The sequence below is a fragment of the Carlito syrichta genome, unplaced genomic scaffold, assembly GCF_000164805.1.
Source record: "Carlito syrichta isolate Samal-C Ts95f unplaced genomic scaffold, Tarsius_syrichta-2.0.1 Scaffold308910, whole genome shotgun sequence".
In the NCBI taxonomy this organism is placed as follows: domain Eukaryota; kingdom Metazoa; phylum Chordata; class Mammalia; order Primates; family Tarsiidae; genus Carlito; species Carlito syrichta.
In genome coordinates, this window is record NW_007253006.1 from 772,905 (window position 1) to 789,279 (window position 16,375).

Sequence of the window (16,375 nt, forward strand, 5' to 3'; positions counted from 1 at the left end):
TCAATTTGGCAAAAAGAACAAATGGAAATTGTCTTTCCACTCTGATGTGTTCGTGCTGCCTGTGTGTTTAAGCACTCAGGAGACTTCAGCACCACACTAAATCCCCAGGGTTTAGAAGAAGTTGGAGTGGGGGCGGGCACAAACACACATCCTCAGCATCTCAGCATAATTCTTTGTTTTTATCATCCCTTTCAAAGTGTTGCACCCACTGTGTAAAACTGGGAGTGACTCATATTTATGAAACAAGGAGCTGTTGTTAGCTCTGCTAGATACTTCATTTCCACAATAGCTTCTGGTTTTTAATAGTGCTGAGGAGGGACTCCAGACTTCCTCACTTTGCCCGACAAAAGAGAAGTTCAAGATGTGCAGCACATGCCTTGGAGTACGTGTAGTAAACACACACGCTTGGGATTTGTGTGAAGACCTGAGACAGTGATGGATAAAGAAATCCCTAAAAACTCACAGCTTTGGTGAGTAGTTGGTTCCCATATTTTGGAGAAAGAAGAAGGAATGAAAACGTGAAAGGGAATGGGGATGGGGGGAGAAATCACCTCAAACTGGCTGACAGCTAGCACCTGTTCCTCTAATGGGGAGTGGAGCGGGTGGGGAGTGGAGAAGATTCTAAACAGGGAATTCCCTCAAGAGGTTTCTCTTATAATGTCAAAACTTGGCAACAATCTTAATTTCCATTAACAGGCAAATTAGCTAAGTAAAATGTGGTAATAAAACAGCTTACAGCATTAAAGGAGAAAATCTGTGACAATACAGGAAGCAAAAGTGCATGCAGTATAAAGTGAAAATGAACTTCAGTTTCTATATGAGAAACTCTGAAAAACATGCACATATATGGGTAGAGAATGAAGAGAATATGTAAAAATGAAACTAGGCCAGTTAGGGCGGGATTGGTATCTCAATTCATTTTCTTTCCAAAATTTTCTTAATATCCCAACAATGGTTATGATAAAGAGTTTCTGCTAAGACTTAATTTCATAAGATTTTCTTACATAGAAATAGCGTATATATTTTTAATTATGGCACTGACTCAGAAAAACAATTATGTGGTTATCTATCTACTGCACTGAAAACACTGAGTTTTTCCAAACCTATAAAAAAAAGATCTAGCAAGCATCAAAAAAGTCTTTCCTATTTATATTTTACTAGTGGTGATATCAAAGTATTTTACAGAACTTTGTCACTCACATATTCCTTGGATATAAGTAGGTGATGAGTTAGTATTATAAATATTCAATATTCTATTTTTGACAACATTTTAACACTATTTTGCTATTATGTGCCATTGTTTAAATTTGTACATATATTATCTAATTTAATTCCCAACTGGTCCCCTGAGAAAAGCCATTATACTCCCCATTTTACAGATAAGGAAACTGAGGCACAGAAAAGTTAATTTTCTCAAGCTCATAACTATAGTAAGTGGCAAAGTCAGAATTCAAACTCAGCAAACTGGCTCTAGAATTTATGTTTTTAGTCTCCTGAATACAAATGTGAGGTGCATCAGTCTCCTTCAGTGAACATTCACTTCATAAACTCATAGAAAAAGAAAAGAGGAAGAATTGATGACCTTACTAAACACTTGGACCCATAAGATTTGCTTATTTAATAACACCTCAGATACTAAACAAAAGATCTATACAGCTTCTGGACTTTAAAAAATAATTTTGAACCGAGAGTTAGGAAACACGAATCCTATACCAGTTCTGCTACTAAAAAATAAATTTGAACTGAGAAATTAGGAAACATAAATCCTATACCAGTTCTACTACTAGCTACATGTATCCTCTTGGGTAAGAAATCAATTTCCATATCTGTAAAATGGGACAGTTGGACGAAAAGCTCAATAAGTTCTCTTTTAATGCTATGATACAATGCTCCATGAAAAATTTCTTTTTCTTTTAAAATTCAACATACATAAGCGAATGCTTGCTGTGCAAGGGATGATAATCCCTTATCTTGTTTTTTCAATATTTCTAAGGTCATCCTGGGGTTGCTGTGGTTCAGAATCTCCTTGCCATGTAAATGTGAGAGTTTATGATCAGTGAAGTTAATGTTTGAATTTATTTAAAATTTTCCTTAAATTGATTACTTTTATTTTTCAAACTAAAGAATGCTCACATTTTTAGACTTTCTTCTTCATTCATTAATTCTACCACCTTGATCACACACATCCCGTCTACACTTCCCTGCTAATGGAAGACCTAAGTGCTTGGAGAGGCATGACTACTGTGGTTTGAACAAGTCTCTTAAAGTTTATATGTTACAAACTTATTTGCCACTGCGACAGTATTAAGACATAGAACCATTAAGAGGTGATTAGGTCATGAGGGCTCTTCCCCCCTGAATGTATTAAGGTTATTATCATGGAGGGGGTTGTTGCAGGGATGGGTTCCTAATAAAAAGAATGAACATAGCCCCCATTTTCTCTCACTGGCTTGCACACACTCATTCACAATGTGATATCTTCCATCATGGGATCACCCTGGTGAGATGCTGGCACAATGCTCTGGGATTTCCCAGCCTCCAGAATTATGCACCAAATAAACAGCAGTTCTTTATAAATTACCCATTTTCAGGTATTCTGTCATAGCAGCAAACAATGACTAAGAAAGTGACAAGTCTTTATAGTTGATATCTGAGAGGACAAGTGCATATTTTCACTGTGTGAAGCTGGGTGCCCCATCAGGAGACAGAATTCTCTCCCTCTATGAATTCTGCTTCTAACACAGGGTTCCCAGGGGCCCATTCTGCTGTCCCTGAAAGGTCTTCGTTATCCTTTTTTTTTTTTTTTTTTTTTTTTGCTGGGGTCTGTACTGTCACATCCACAAATTACCTGAGCTATATTTGTATGCTTAGACTGTAGAAGGGAAGAACAGAGATAGCAAAGATTAGGAAAGGAGAAGAGAAAAACAGTAAATGGTTTGATAGGATCTTTGTTCACTTATTCTAGAGAATTAACCTTCCCAAAGGGTAATGATAACCTATGAGAGATTATTTCTCCACATACTTGAGGGAAAAACAATCTATAGTTGGCATTATCATCTACACTAATAGGATAGATAATGAATACAAAGCAGAGGCAATCAAATACCTTTGGGCATTAGTCTCTGGGATGTAGTCGCACACGCCCATCCCAGACTCCTCCCTGCTCATTATACCTAATTTGGTAACCTGTCTTTACCCTTACTCGTTTACTTCCTATTCTAAAAAGTGAGCATATTAATATGTGTGGAAGAAGGAATATCATCATTAGATACACAGGCTACTAGAAGAATGCATTCTAAGGTCCCAGGCGTTAAAAACACACTGAGAAGAAGCATAACAGAGCTAAGCTCAGGCTCCATCATGCATCAGCTTAGTGACCTTGGACAAGTGCTTTAAGCTCTCTGAGGTTCAGTCACTCACATGTAAACTGGAGTGTTATTGTGAGATATAATTCTTGTAGCACAGAGTCTGGGATGTAAGAAACACTTTATAAATGTTAGAGATAATTATCACAGCTTTGATTTGTTATACCTTTAAAAAGTCTTCCATGACCAAAATTTACATTTCCAAAGTCTGGAAATGTAATTTCCAATTTGAGTCAAGGTCACTGGCAAGTCAGCTGTAGTCTAAGGACACAGAGTAGGACACTTCTTAGCACTAGAACTTTCACTTGAGGATATACAAGAAAATGGGGGAAGGAAGATGGTGTTATAACTAAGGCAATTCCAAGACAAGGCACAGCTAAAGCAACCACAGGGAATGAGATATATAGCTCACTGGTAACTAGATATGTGGCCAGTCCAAAAGGAACTTGGGCTTTGAAATCATAAGTATTGGCTTTCAATTCTTGTTTTCCCACTCACTAGTTAATAGCATGGGAGAAAATACTTAATCTAGTCCTCAGATCCCTTGTCTATAAAAGTGGGGATATAAAACTATTTTCACAGAGCTGTTCCAAGAGTTAAGTAAGACCCACAGGGCCAGGCTTGGTGGCTCAACCTGTAATCCCAGCACTTTGGGAGACCAAGGCAAGTGGATTGCCTGAGCCCACGGGTTCGAGACCCACCCAGGCAACTTGGCGAGACCTTGTCTCTACAATAAATAAAAAAATTAGCCAGGTGTGGTAGTATGTGCCTATAGTTCTGGCTACTTGGAAGGCTGAGGTGGAAGGATCACCAGAGCCCAGCAGGTTGAGGCTGTGGTGGCTGGGAGCGGGCCACTGCACTCCAGCCTGGGTGCCAGAGTGAGACTCCAACTCAAAAAAAAAAAAAAAGACACACATATAACAGCCCCATGCCTACCACATAGAAGATACTCAATAGCTATTACTTTTTTTTATTCTTCAAACTATCTGGAAAACAATGATCTATCTTCAGGGATTATAGTTTGGTCAGACCCTAAGTAATCATACATGATTAAATGACATTCCACTGGCAGATTAAAATATCACTTCATGAGAACCATTCTTTTAAAATCTTATCATAAAAATACAGCATATTAATAAGAATAGAAACATAAGACCTAAGAAAATGTCTCCTATATCTTCGGGGAAGGTCCTCTTGGAAGTTTGTGTCTAGTTATATTATTTATAGAGGGAAGCAAAGACATTGTAATGACTAATGAGAATAACTCACAGTCTTGACCACTAAGGCCAGATCTCAGGTCTGGGAGCTAGAAGATATGTTGCTGCCACCCCAAGCATACCCTCTGCCCTCATGCTGTTCTTCTCTCTCTACTCTCCTGCCCCTCTGCATTCTCCTGCAATTTGTTTTCCTTTTTCTTGCTTGCTGATAGCAACAGCTGGTAATGTTTAGCCCAACTGTAGTGACCCTCAGGGCTGTGATTCAAAGAAAGTGAGTTTATCTCTTCATAAAATAAATATTAAGTATTAAAGAACTGGATACAGTAGTGCTAGTCTGATGCAAAATGGTGACTACCTCCTTACCTTGGGACACAAAATAAGATTCATTGAACTCACATTATAACGTGATAAGCTTAAGCTCCTCAAAAGGAGGACAAACCTGACACTACCCCCTGAATCAGGCAGTTTCCTCTATTTACTTGATATTAGAAACGGACAGCAGATGCTTAACGGTGGTCCCATCTGGAATGATAAGGAAAGAAAACAAAATCCCTCATGGAAGCACTCAGGAAGAGTTGGGCTTTGTGTGTTTTATTTTTCATAAAATTCAAGTCATGGGGTGAGGGTTGGGGGGTGTCCTGAGTAGGCTTTCACCAGAAATAAAACATTAAGGGCAATGCAGATAATTCGATGAATTCACAAACCCTTTTCTTTCTGTAAGTGATCTCCTTTGCCAGAGGCGGAGTATGGGGTAATAGCCTTTATCTTATATGAAAGCACTGGGCACCAGGACTGCACAACTCATTTCCGTATCCAATAACATAGGCTCAAGGCTTCTTTTCTTTTAAGTTACATAAAATATAGGTCTTGTTTGGGGAGATGGAGTATATATATATATTTCCAAATTTTAAGTAATAATAGATAATGTAGACATAACCTGGAAAAAAATTGATGCTAAGATCTTGCTCTTGGGTTATGGTTGAAAACATCTAAAAAAATCAAAGACTTCATAATTAAAAGATTACATCAATTTGAATATAAAATGTATATTTTTAAAAATTTTATAATGAAATTCAGGCTGTAGTTCATACTCATTTTCTCTTCCACTTTTTTCTGACTTAGAAAAATTATCCTCTGTGAACATAAGGCATATAGTATATAGAAACAAGAAACATAAACAATAAAAATTTGTTGAAAAGGGATTCACATCCCTCTTGAAAGGGATTTAGGGAAAATAACACAGGCTTTGAAGTCATAGAGTTAAGTTTCCATCCCAGCCTTGTCCCTTAGAGTGGTTTCTAATTGTACTTGCAAATATTTTTTTTGTTAAAAATCAGGCCAAACCCTTGTCTCTGAAATACTGTTTACAATGCTTGTTTGCTTAGCACATCCCCTTTCCATAGAGAGCATGAGGGAAAATAAACGCAAGCCTTGTTCCTATCAGCAACATATTCAAAATTAGTGGGGTCCAAATTATAAAGTTCCACTCTATCACACAGAGAAAGCCTGTCAGCCCTGAGTTTTTGAGGCAGAGAGAGCATGTATATTTCTTTTTTCCATTAAAAATCAACAAATCATTTCTTTTTAAATCAAGACATTGGAAAGAAATTCTTTTGGCCCTGATGTGCTTCGAAAAGGCCAAGCTATATCTTGAAGGAGAAAAAGAAAAGGAGAGAAAAGTACAAATATGTACTTCCCAGGAGAACAGCATTTCTTAAAGATAAATTGTTGTTCCCTAAACAAGATTGTGTGGCAGAAGAGAATGGAGAATGCAAACATGTACATGGTCTTCTAGTTGGACGGGATCTAGAAAATTGATCCTGTATGTATGCTCTCATTGTAGCATTTGGGTTATAAGCATTGTGATGGCAGAATCCCCAGCCTGCAGACTAATGTGTACCACACAGAAGGCATTCAATATTTACCAACAAATGAATGAATCTCCTGTACCCTCCAAGTTGTTACAGCTGTGAAGACCCCCCCTACCAAAAAGCCCCTAGGACCCTGAAACGATTGAGTACAGGGGTACATTTTGATAAGTGTTTCCCAGCTCTTCCATAAACCATCAAGTTTCTTAGAAGAATGTTAAATTAGTGCTAATATTTGGCCCACATTTTTAGGGCCCAGGTAAAAATCTAGACTATGAGCTGCTGGTTTCCAAAGTCCTCAAATGCAGAGGTTTTTAGTTCTGGGTTGAAATATCAAAATCCAGGGGGAAAAAAGCATCAGTACTTAAGTTTTTGATTACATTATTTTGTATTCTTATGCCATACATTAGATACTGTTATTATTAAATAATACATACATACATACACATCAATCTATCAACCCAGCAAGACCTACTTTAGCACTAAGGACCAAAGCTCAAAAATTAATCCCGCATGCAACCTTGGACAAGTCATAAGCCTCTCCAGGCCTCTTTTCCATAATGGCATAATAACAAGACTCAATCCATGGTTCTCAAACTATGCTGCACATTAGAATCACCTGGGGAGCTTTTAAAGACCTTGATGGGCAGGCTGCACCCCAGTCCAATTTAGTTAGACTCTTTGTAAGTGGGCGTGGATTGCACAGGTTTTAAATCACACTCAGGTGATGCCAATGAACAGCCTACGGTGAAAACTACTGGATTAGGGGCACTGTAAATTTCCTTCTCATTTTAAAAACTGGGATTCTTCAGTTCAAAAAAAGGTGAGATGACATTGCCTAGAATTAAATTTTCTACCCTTAGTGTAGAGTGTATCTGTTTCTACCAACTTGGATTACATTGCCTAAGCACTGCAATATAACTCATTTTTATGTTTAAATTGCTCTCCAGCAATGCTGGAGCATGGAAACCCTGGCTGCTTACAACACAAGGTCTAAAGAATTAGGATCAGCTACTGGCCAAAGTCTCCCACCCAGCCCCAGAGGGTGTATGCACCAGAAGTCAGTGGCAGAGTTTTTCTGCTCCTGTGATTTTGGGCAACTCTACAGATGGGATTGGCTAAAGGACCAAGTAGAAAATTATACATATTCACCATTGTCCCTTCTCCTTTCTCCTACACACATATATTTTGAAAATAGAATTAGGCAAACTGCTTTAACTATTTCATTTCCTTCCTCTTGTTTTGTTTTTTTCTAATCTAAAATTATCATTTACTACTGCCAGTAGAGATATTACTTGAACTTGTCCTTGATGAGCTGGATGATTAACCTAACTGATGTGAATTGGTAAGGATAAAAGTGTTCATATTTAACATGCTCCCACAGTGCTATGCTTAAAACAACTTGCCATTCCCCCATCACCCTCTTAATGTAACAGGTTCTGAAATCAGGACATGAGAGTAGGGGAGCAGGTCCAGGGGCCCGATTTACTAAGAGTCGTCTATGTGCCAGGCACCTGATTGACATTATCTCATTTTATCCTGTGATATTGGAATCATCTCTATTCTATCACAGAGAAAATGTCACCTCTGAGAGGTCCCCTGAATTGCCTAAGGACACACAGTTGTCAGTAGAATTGCCTAGATTTGAACCCAGGTGTAAGTGAGCTAAACTTTGCTCTGTTGAGCACATAGTGTATGAAGAACAGATAGGACAGGGATAGGAAGGGGCAAGAGAGCACAATTCTTTCATCTTCTCACGTACATTTTCATTAGAAAGCAGGAGTGTGCACCCAAAAACTCAGAGAAGACAGGCAACTGTGCAGCAAAAAGTTTCAGGACTCCCTGAAAGAAGAAAGTCATTCGACTCCTTTTCTTCTTTTTCCTTCACCCTCCATTCCAACACAACCTAAGGCTTTGGGAACCTGCTCCGCCTCCTTCCATCTACCCTTTTATAGTCAGACGACAATCCTTATTCCAAAAATAAGTCAGCCTGATGAGATAATGAGAGGCCAGAATAAAGCAAAGCTTAAAAGTCTTAAACTTGTATTATTTCATTATGGGACATTAGTTGGACAGATTTAGCATCCCTTTTTTACACATTTCCCTACAAATAAATAAGTCTAAGATATGTCCAGATTACTCTGGCCTCTTGACCCAAAATGGTTTTGCAATTACTTGGCACTCCAACTGTATACTACTTAAAGTGGGTAACAGTCACTGAGTTATTTTTAGGCCATAGCAACACACAGACACACACTTCACTATACCTAGCTTGTTATTTGTACTGCTTTGGAAGGGAAGCCAAAACTGCCTTTTTACTGGCACTATTATTTATGTTCAACCAACAGTCATAATAACACTAAACTACATTTATAGAGTGCTTATCATGTATGAGAAGAGTTCTGAACACTTTATACATATTAATTTCCTAAACCAATACCATGAAAAAGCTATTGTTATATCCTCTTTCTGTTAATAAGGAAACTCAGGCACTACTTGCCCAAGGACACAGAGCTAGTAAGGGGAGAACCAAGACTAGAATTTAGGCTGACTAGATGCAAAATTCTGCTTTAATTTCTCCACCATTTGCTATTAGGTCCATGTTTGAAATTTAGCCTTGGATGTTGTTAACTAGAGGCTCAGAAAAACAATAGCAAGTCTATGACTGTAGATATGTGTTTATTTTACATATCTTAAAGAAAAATCACCATAACATCTCCAAGAAACAGGGAGAGAATTCTGCCCCCCCCCCCCAAAAAATAAACAAAAGCAGGGACAGAAAGAATATTTTTGTAGGGTCTCTGATTTCTGAGCCGAGCCATCTACTTTGTAATGAAATGCTGTATTGCCTACAAGTGTATATCTCAGAAACCTTTTGACTAGAGGAGAATGTGCAATCTATGGTGCTCATTTCTCAGGAGTTATGAAGGCAAGTTTTAGTCTAACTAAAAGTATAAAAGTCTAACTCCCTATTTGAGAGAATCCTCCCTATATATCAGCCTCCCAAGCTATATCACTCTTCTTCCCTTGTCCCCCCAGTAAATGTCTCTGGTACAGAGCAGGCCTTGTCAAAGATGGTAGCAGTCAGCCAATCTTGGTTTTATAACACCACAGAACAAGTACAGGCATGGGCCTGACATACCTGTGAGCAAGGGGGAGATACAGACCACAAGGAAGCATCTGGAGCCCTCCTACTCCAAGGGAGGGAAGCTTCTCCTTAGACCTGACAGCCAGTCGGTCACAGTGGGATTCTAAGTTAGAGAAACACTCAAAAATGGGTACACACCACTGAAGTACTTAGGAGTGAGAATGTTCATACTATATTGCATTCCCAGCTTTGTTAAATTAAAAACATCATGTTTACACATTAAACATACTTAAATTCACTAAAATGTTGTCTATATTTTAAAATCTTTCAGCAAAAAAGAATGAGAATGCAAATAGAAAAAAATGTAATTGTTTAATCAAGTTGAGAGGCATATGGTTGTTCATTATATACTTTTCTTTTTTTCTAAATGTTTGAAAATTTTTCTAACATAATTTTTGAAGGCATATGCTGTCTTTAAGGAAGAAATAGCAGAAGACTATTCTTTCTTACATAGATAAAGGACAAATTATTTCCCAGAACTCAGTTTCACTGAAAAGAAAGCAAACCTTATAAACACTGTAGCAAAAATGGGATCTCTCATTACGGATGGTCCAGAATTATCTCATCTTCTTATTAGTTTGGCTGGAAATCAAGTTTCAGTTGATTTACAATCAACTTTGGGTAAAACAGATTGTAACTCTTTTAGAGACTCACAAATCCCTAAATATTCATTCATTTGGATCCTTTTCACCAGTTTGAAGAGAAGCACAGGTCTGATGCCATTTATTCTACAGAAGATGAGAATAAAACATGGGTTCTGACCCAGGTCATAACAGGGAGGGCACTGTAAATTAGAACAGTAACTTAATCCCAGGGGCTTCTGTGCCTCTGATCAGTTTCTTCCCAACCTGACACAGCATTACTAAAATGGCAACCAAGCAGCCGCTCGACTTGACAGGCAGTGCCAAAAATGGAGAGTGTGGCATTGAAACAGGGGGGCATAGAACTTGGGCAGGGAGGGTAGCAACCAGTGTTTACAAACATAAACCAAAGAATCAGATGGGTCAGTCATAAATTATCCAAGACTTTACTGAAATCTCTGAAAATAAATTAACAAGGCCTTAGGACTTTCTACTTCATATTCTCACTACCCTCCTACACCTCATCTTCACTGCAAAAATTACTCATTCCAAAATGGTACCACCACCACTCTTCCTGAAAAGCGATCTTATTTCCAAGGGAGGGATTTACTAAAATAAAACTCAGAAGAGAGGCCAGACCAGAATGGTCTGCTTGACCCACTCAAGAACCTGGGAGAAGTTGCTGACCATGCCTTTAGGGAATGCCCACCCTATCCTTCACCTCAGTGTGCTATGTATTAACCTCTGACTTACCCAGATGAAAGGATAATGAAGGGCATTCTAATATCGACCCATCCCTTTTCCTTCTTTCTCACTTGATCCCTGTTTTAGGCCACTCTCCCAAAAGATACCAAAATAACAATGATAATAATAAATGAAGTAGTTTACAGAAACTTTTGCTTCTGAACTATGTATTTTTCAACCCAATTCCCAGATATTTGAAAAAAAGGCCCAAAAAACTACAAATAATCTAACCTCTACCACCAGAGCGTCTTCCAAGTCGACCGCTGCGGTGTCTCACCAACCCGAAATGACGAGCCCTCACAGTGGCCGCCTGGGGCGCCCAGTGGTGAGGTCAGCAGTGTGTCCGGCCCCGCCCCATTGAGGCAATCTTACTCTCTGACACTGAGGAACAAGCCCAGGCTGCCTGGAATCCCAGCTACATCCACAGGAAAGGGGGAGAGGAACCCCACTTTCATCAGTAGTACTCAGGAGATCTACTTCTCAGCAATTGACTGGTCACCCTTATATACAACAGCACTCACTGCAAAATAGAAGGTAGGATCTAAAACTCCTCTTAATCATCCCCATGTTCAAGTCCACAGTCATCTTGATTTGTGCTGTTTGAAACCTATCCTTAGATCATACAGACACTAAAGGCTTGCTTTTCATCAAGAACATCCGTTTACATGAAAAAAAAGACACTATCAAGACCATAGGCTACCGTCCTCTTTGCTCCCCAAGAAAAACTATTACAAATGGGAAATTTGTAGATGAGATTTTCTAATCTGAAAAAGATGAGGCAAGCCAAGATCATGGTAGGAGAACAGTAGGAGGGTAAATCTGTTGGGAATCACTTAAAGTCTACCAAACAAGAATACAGAAACAATAAAACATTGTGATACACAGAGGAAATCTGAACATATTTATGATCTGAAGAAAACTCACCACCACCACCAAGAATAAATGCCCGGGAGCTTCTAGAACTACTGCAGGTAATTCTATGACATTCTCCTTCCCACCAGAGCCCACCAACCCTAAGGAAAGATGGACCTTTTGTGATAGTTGAGAGAGTAAGAGAAAGTTTGAGGAGGGGAGTGAAGGGTGGGAAGAAGGGATTATATAAAAGGATTTCAAAACCATATTTCCAAGAACACTGCATAATAAAAGGCAGAACGCATCACTGCGAAGACAAGGAGGAGAATGGCAGAGTTGTCCCACAAAGACAAAATAACTAACATGCTCACCCAAATAGCCTATTAAAATTTTTCTTTTTTTTTTTTTTTGAGTTGGAGTCTCACTCTGTTGCCCAGACTGGAGTGAAGTGGCCACTCCCGGCCATCGCAGCCTCGACCTGCTGGGCTCTGGCAATCCTTCTGCCTCAGCCTTCAGAGTAGCCGGAATTACAGGCATGCACTACCATACCCAGCTGATTTTTTTATTTATTGTAGAGATGAAGTCTCGCTGCCCAGGCGGGTCACGAACCTATTAAAATTTTAACATGCAATGTGTTCAAAGGAACACAGCAACACCTTTGGTCAACACACTACAGGAGACCAACTGGAGGTGTGACCCAGAAACTGTGTACCTGTACCTTGGCTCAGAAGACAAGAAAAGAAAGATGTCTATATCTCTCTTACCACCATCAGACAGAAGACACTGAAGAGAGTGATGTGTAGTGTCCCAAAGGACAGTATCAGAGGGCAAAGAGGTGCAAGATGAGGACTCCCCTGGGAAATTAGATAACACTGTATGGAAGGTGCTCAAAGAAGAGTGGGTCAATAATTCCTCCTGCTGGGGCCCAGTTCCACTAACCTCAGAGCTATTCGGCATGCAGTATAATAGGGCAACTGGCCCATTACTCCATGTTGGGAGGAGCCACAATGCCAAAAGTCATCAGGTGAGGCTAGAATGGCTTGGGAAGTATCCATAAAAATGTCTCTGTCCCTTTGGAGCTTTGGCAGGGGAATGGACGTATTTGGTGAACTTATACTTTCCATTTTGGGGTCTCAGAAAAAGGAGATCTGCCTCTCTTGAAGGTCACTTTAGAAACCATGTAAAAGCCAAGCTGGTCAGAGAGATGAGAAAGAGAAAGAACTGGTACCTGTAGGTTTACTTGCAATTCGCCAGAGTTGCTGCTTCCTTGGTTCCATCAACATTGGTTAAGTCTAAGAGACAGTAACTTTCCAGCTAGTTTTGATTAGAATAGAGAACTACCAGACCAGGCATGACTTGAGACACCATCTGATGCTATAAAGCCCCTTTTTAGAAAAATGAGAAAACAGTCTCAGTGAGGTGAAATGACTTGCACAATGCAAATTAGAAGCCAAATCGATGCTAGAACCCAGATCTTCTGGCTTCCAGTTCAATGCTGCTGGGTTTTTCTTACTAAGCCAAAATAATAAAGAAAGGGCATGGAAGGGAAGACGAGAAGAAAGTCTATTCTGGTCTCTTGTAGCCAGGTTAAGGAGAATGCTGTCACTTCTGAAAGAAAACTCAAAGTGAATCAGACTAATCAGGACCATGCTTGGGAAGGGAGCAAGGACATTACCTTTCAACACCAGAGGTTCTTTGCCTTCTCTCTTCAAGGATTCGAGGACTATGTGAAGTGGCTGGGAGGGCATCACTCGGCTTGGCTCATTGGTATTCTCATCATAAACTATAATTTCTTTGGAAAAGATCCTCTTGAAAGAGTCCTTGCCTTCCCTACAGGAAATCAAGTCTAAGACAGTGATCTTGCCCTGCTGCAGTCTCCGCCGGCTGATCTTATCGGCACAGTTAATGTGGACAGCTCCTTGGATGTGGCTTTTGTTGTACTCCATGAAGGGCCTGCAGTCAATGATGACAGGGCCCTGGCTTGGCAGGTGACTCTTGCTGCATTTGGTCATCTTCTTTGCCAAGTCATTGGGGTAGATGATTTTGATGCTGGCTAGCTGCTTAGGGGTCCCTGACACGGGGCTGCCTATCCCACCTGATGGACTTAAAGAGCCTGTATTCTCATTATTGTTGACCATCTGGTTAGCAGGGCAGGTGGTGGAGGTTCCGATGGCGGTGGTGGCAGTGCCGGCGGCAATGGCTTGGGTTTGGGCCTGATTGTCCTTGTCGTAGGTTGCCACAGTACAGCAGCTGGCACTGCTGCATCCACAATTCAGGGAGCGGGCAGAGCCGCTGGATGAGGGCATATACGTCAGATTCGCAGCCTTGAGGGACACAACGGTGGTGGCGATGACAGGAGGGTGGCTGTTACTGCCTGGGGTGGCAGGGCCAAGGTAGCTAGAGTCTAAACAAAGGTTGAGATCCTGAGGTCGGACGGGCCTAGATAGTGCCACTACTACCCTGTCGTCTAAAGGAGATGGAGGCATGAGGAGGCTGAAAACTGGCAATTCAAGAAGAACTCAAGACAGTCTGTAAAGAAGGGGAGGGGGGAAGAAAGAATAAAGTCATGTGACACAAAAGGCAGTCTCATCCAATCCCTAGGAAAGGCCTTTGCACCCCTCCAAGCAGAGTTGTCTTAAGTGCCCTTTACTGTGCCACTATTAAAGCTTGAAACTCATCTTTTGTATTCAAAGAGGATGCAAATAGAGGACCCCCATCTATTTGGTTGCTATAGCTCAGGTTAAATTTAGACTTAATGTTGTAAATGTTAATGAACAACCTTTCCTACATAACAGATCAGCCTTAGAGAAGGTAAGAGCACAACGAATTAGAAAAGCTGAAGACAAAAAGGAAGGCTCATAAGAGACATCTATTCTGGACTTCATCTCCTGGCCAGAAGTATACTACTGCAAACATCTGAAAAACACCCAGCTGTCTACCCTTATCATTTAATTGCTTCACCTACTGCAAGGCAAAGAGATGACGAAGAGCGTTGGTATGGTTCACAAAAATATACAACAGCTAAATATACATCAGGGCGGATGTCAAGTTTCTGTATATGAGAATGAAAGTATTCCCCCCAAGTGAAATCTCTTTAACTAGGGAGCTATTCTTGCCTTCCATTCTATTGGGTTCCTTTGAAAATCACAACAAAGCCATATCAAAGCCTCACATGTTTTCCATTAGCCTCTTATAAATTAATCTGCATTTCCCCTTTTCATTACAAACCAGTCTCCTAAAACGAATTCTCAAGCAAGGAGTCAGATCTGAAAACCTCAGCCCTGGCAGACCCAACACCCCTGGCGGTTCCATCACCCCTGGCAGACCTATCTCACCCCTTGCTCCCTGCTTGCCTCATTCCTCACTCCTAACTCTAAGAAAAGGACCACTTGGGCTCTCCTTCTGGCTTTGTCTCTGCAACTGGCCCAGAATATGCCTGCCAGAGCCACTCTTAATGGGAGGCAGCCACTTTGTATAATATTTCCCACCCGGTACAGATATCCCCCCTTCAAGAGTATGGATTTGATAGAGGACTTCCCAATTAGCTGCCCCTGTTCAAGGAGGCAGTGGATCTATCTCTCTCTCCTGCACGGGCGTCTGCAAAGGGATGGCTCCTGTATGCACAGGGCACTCTGCATCCTGGCCTTTTAACTCTTCTTTTATTCGACATGCAGACAGCAAAGAAACCAAACCCAAGCGAGAGCCGCTCACCTAAACTAACTTTACGAGCAGTCTGAAAAAATGGCATCTATCACCCGTCTACACACGACCGTCAACATTCTTTGACACAAACTCATGAATCCACACACAAGCGCACACACACGGGGCACTCACCCATCACGTCCGCAGATCCCCACCGGCTCGGGTTTCTCTCACCCACCTTTGGATGGGAGCGAAGGATCCAATCCCCTCCCTTCCTTGCGTAGTATTTTTTTTTTTTTTTTTTTTTTTTGGGGAGTACTATTCCAGAAGCTATAACTGTTTCCCAGCTGGACCAAGCGGTGAGTCTTCGCTATTGTGTTACCTGGTGGGCATATCCAGGATCAACAGCCCATTTCTTTTGAGAGGGACGCAGGAGCGTGTTCCCAGAGACACACGCTGGGACCCTCACTCCACACGGCGTGCGCGGCTCCCTCTCACACACGCGCACACACACGGGGTGTACAGAGAGATCTGCATCCCTGCAGCAGAAAGGGTCGGCCGTATATACTGCCCGTGAAACCATCCAGTCTAGCCCAGGAACCCTTCCAGAGAAACACTGAGCTATCCCCCCCTCCCTCACTAGTCGCCCTTCCACCACCAGGCGGGGGCTGGAGAGAACATTCAGTGGCCAGAGAATGCTCCTTCCCCACTCCTGGGGCGCTTAGCATCCCCTCTCCCCGTCACTCATCGCACGAATAAGCCCCAAGCATTTAAAACTGCCGCAAAGCATCCCAACAAACCTCATTTTCTCTTCTCCCCTAGTCTAAGTAGACTGCAGAGAGTAAACGCACAGAGCTGGGGGGAGCCAACAGCTAGAGCCTTACAACGTTACCTGCTGTGGCTCCTCCGACAGCATTGTATCTCTCTCTCTCTCTCTCTCTCTCTCTCTCTCTCTCTC

General features: G+C 41.1%; 1 protein-coding gene across 2 annotated transcripts in view; it reads right to left on the minus strand.

Annotated features, from left to right (window-relative positions):
* The window catches only part of DUSP10 (dual specificity phosphatase 10), a 42,797-nt gene that overhangs the window by 26,096 nt on the left and 326 nt on the right, over positions 1-16,375 (minus strand). Inside the window, exons 1-2 of one of the 2 annotated variants that reach the window (XM_008066393.1) lie at positions 15,610-15,633; positions 13,451-14,304 (exon numbers count right to left, since the gene is read on the minus strand). In XM_008066393.1, the coding sequence (XP_008064584.1) occupies positions 13,451-14,261 (811 nt within the window). In that variant the 5' untranslated portion in view covers positions 14,262-14,304; positions 15,610-15,633. Of the gene's footprint in view, positions 1-13,450; positions 14,305-15,609; positions 15,634-16,375 lie in introns of those variants that run through there. The other variant, XM_021716751.1, reaches the window with a different exon arrangement.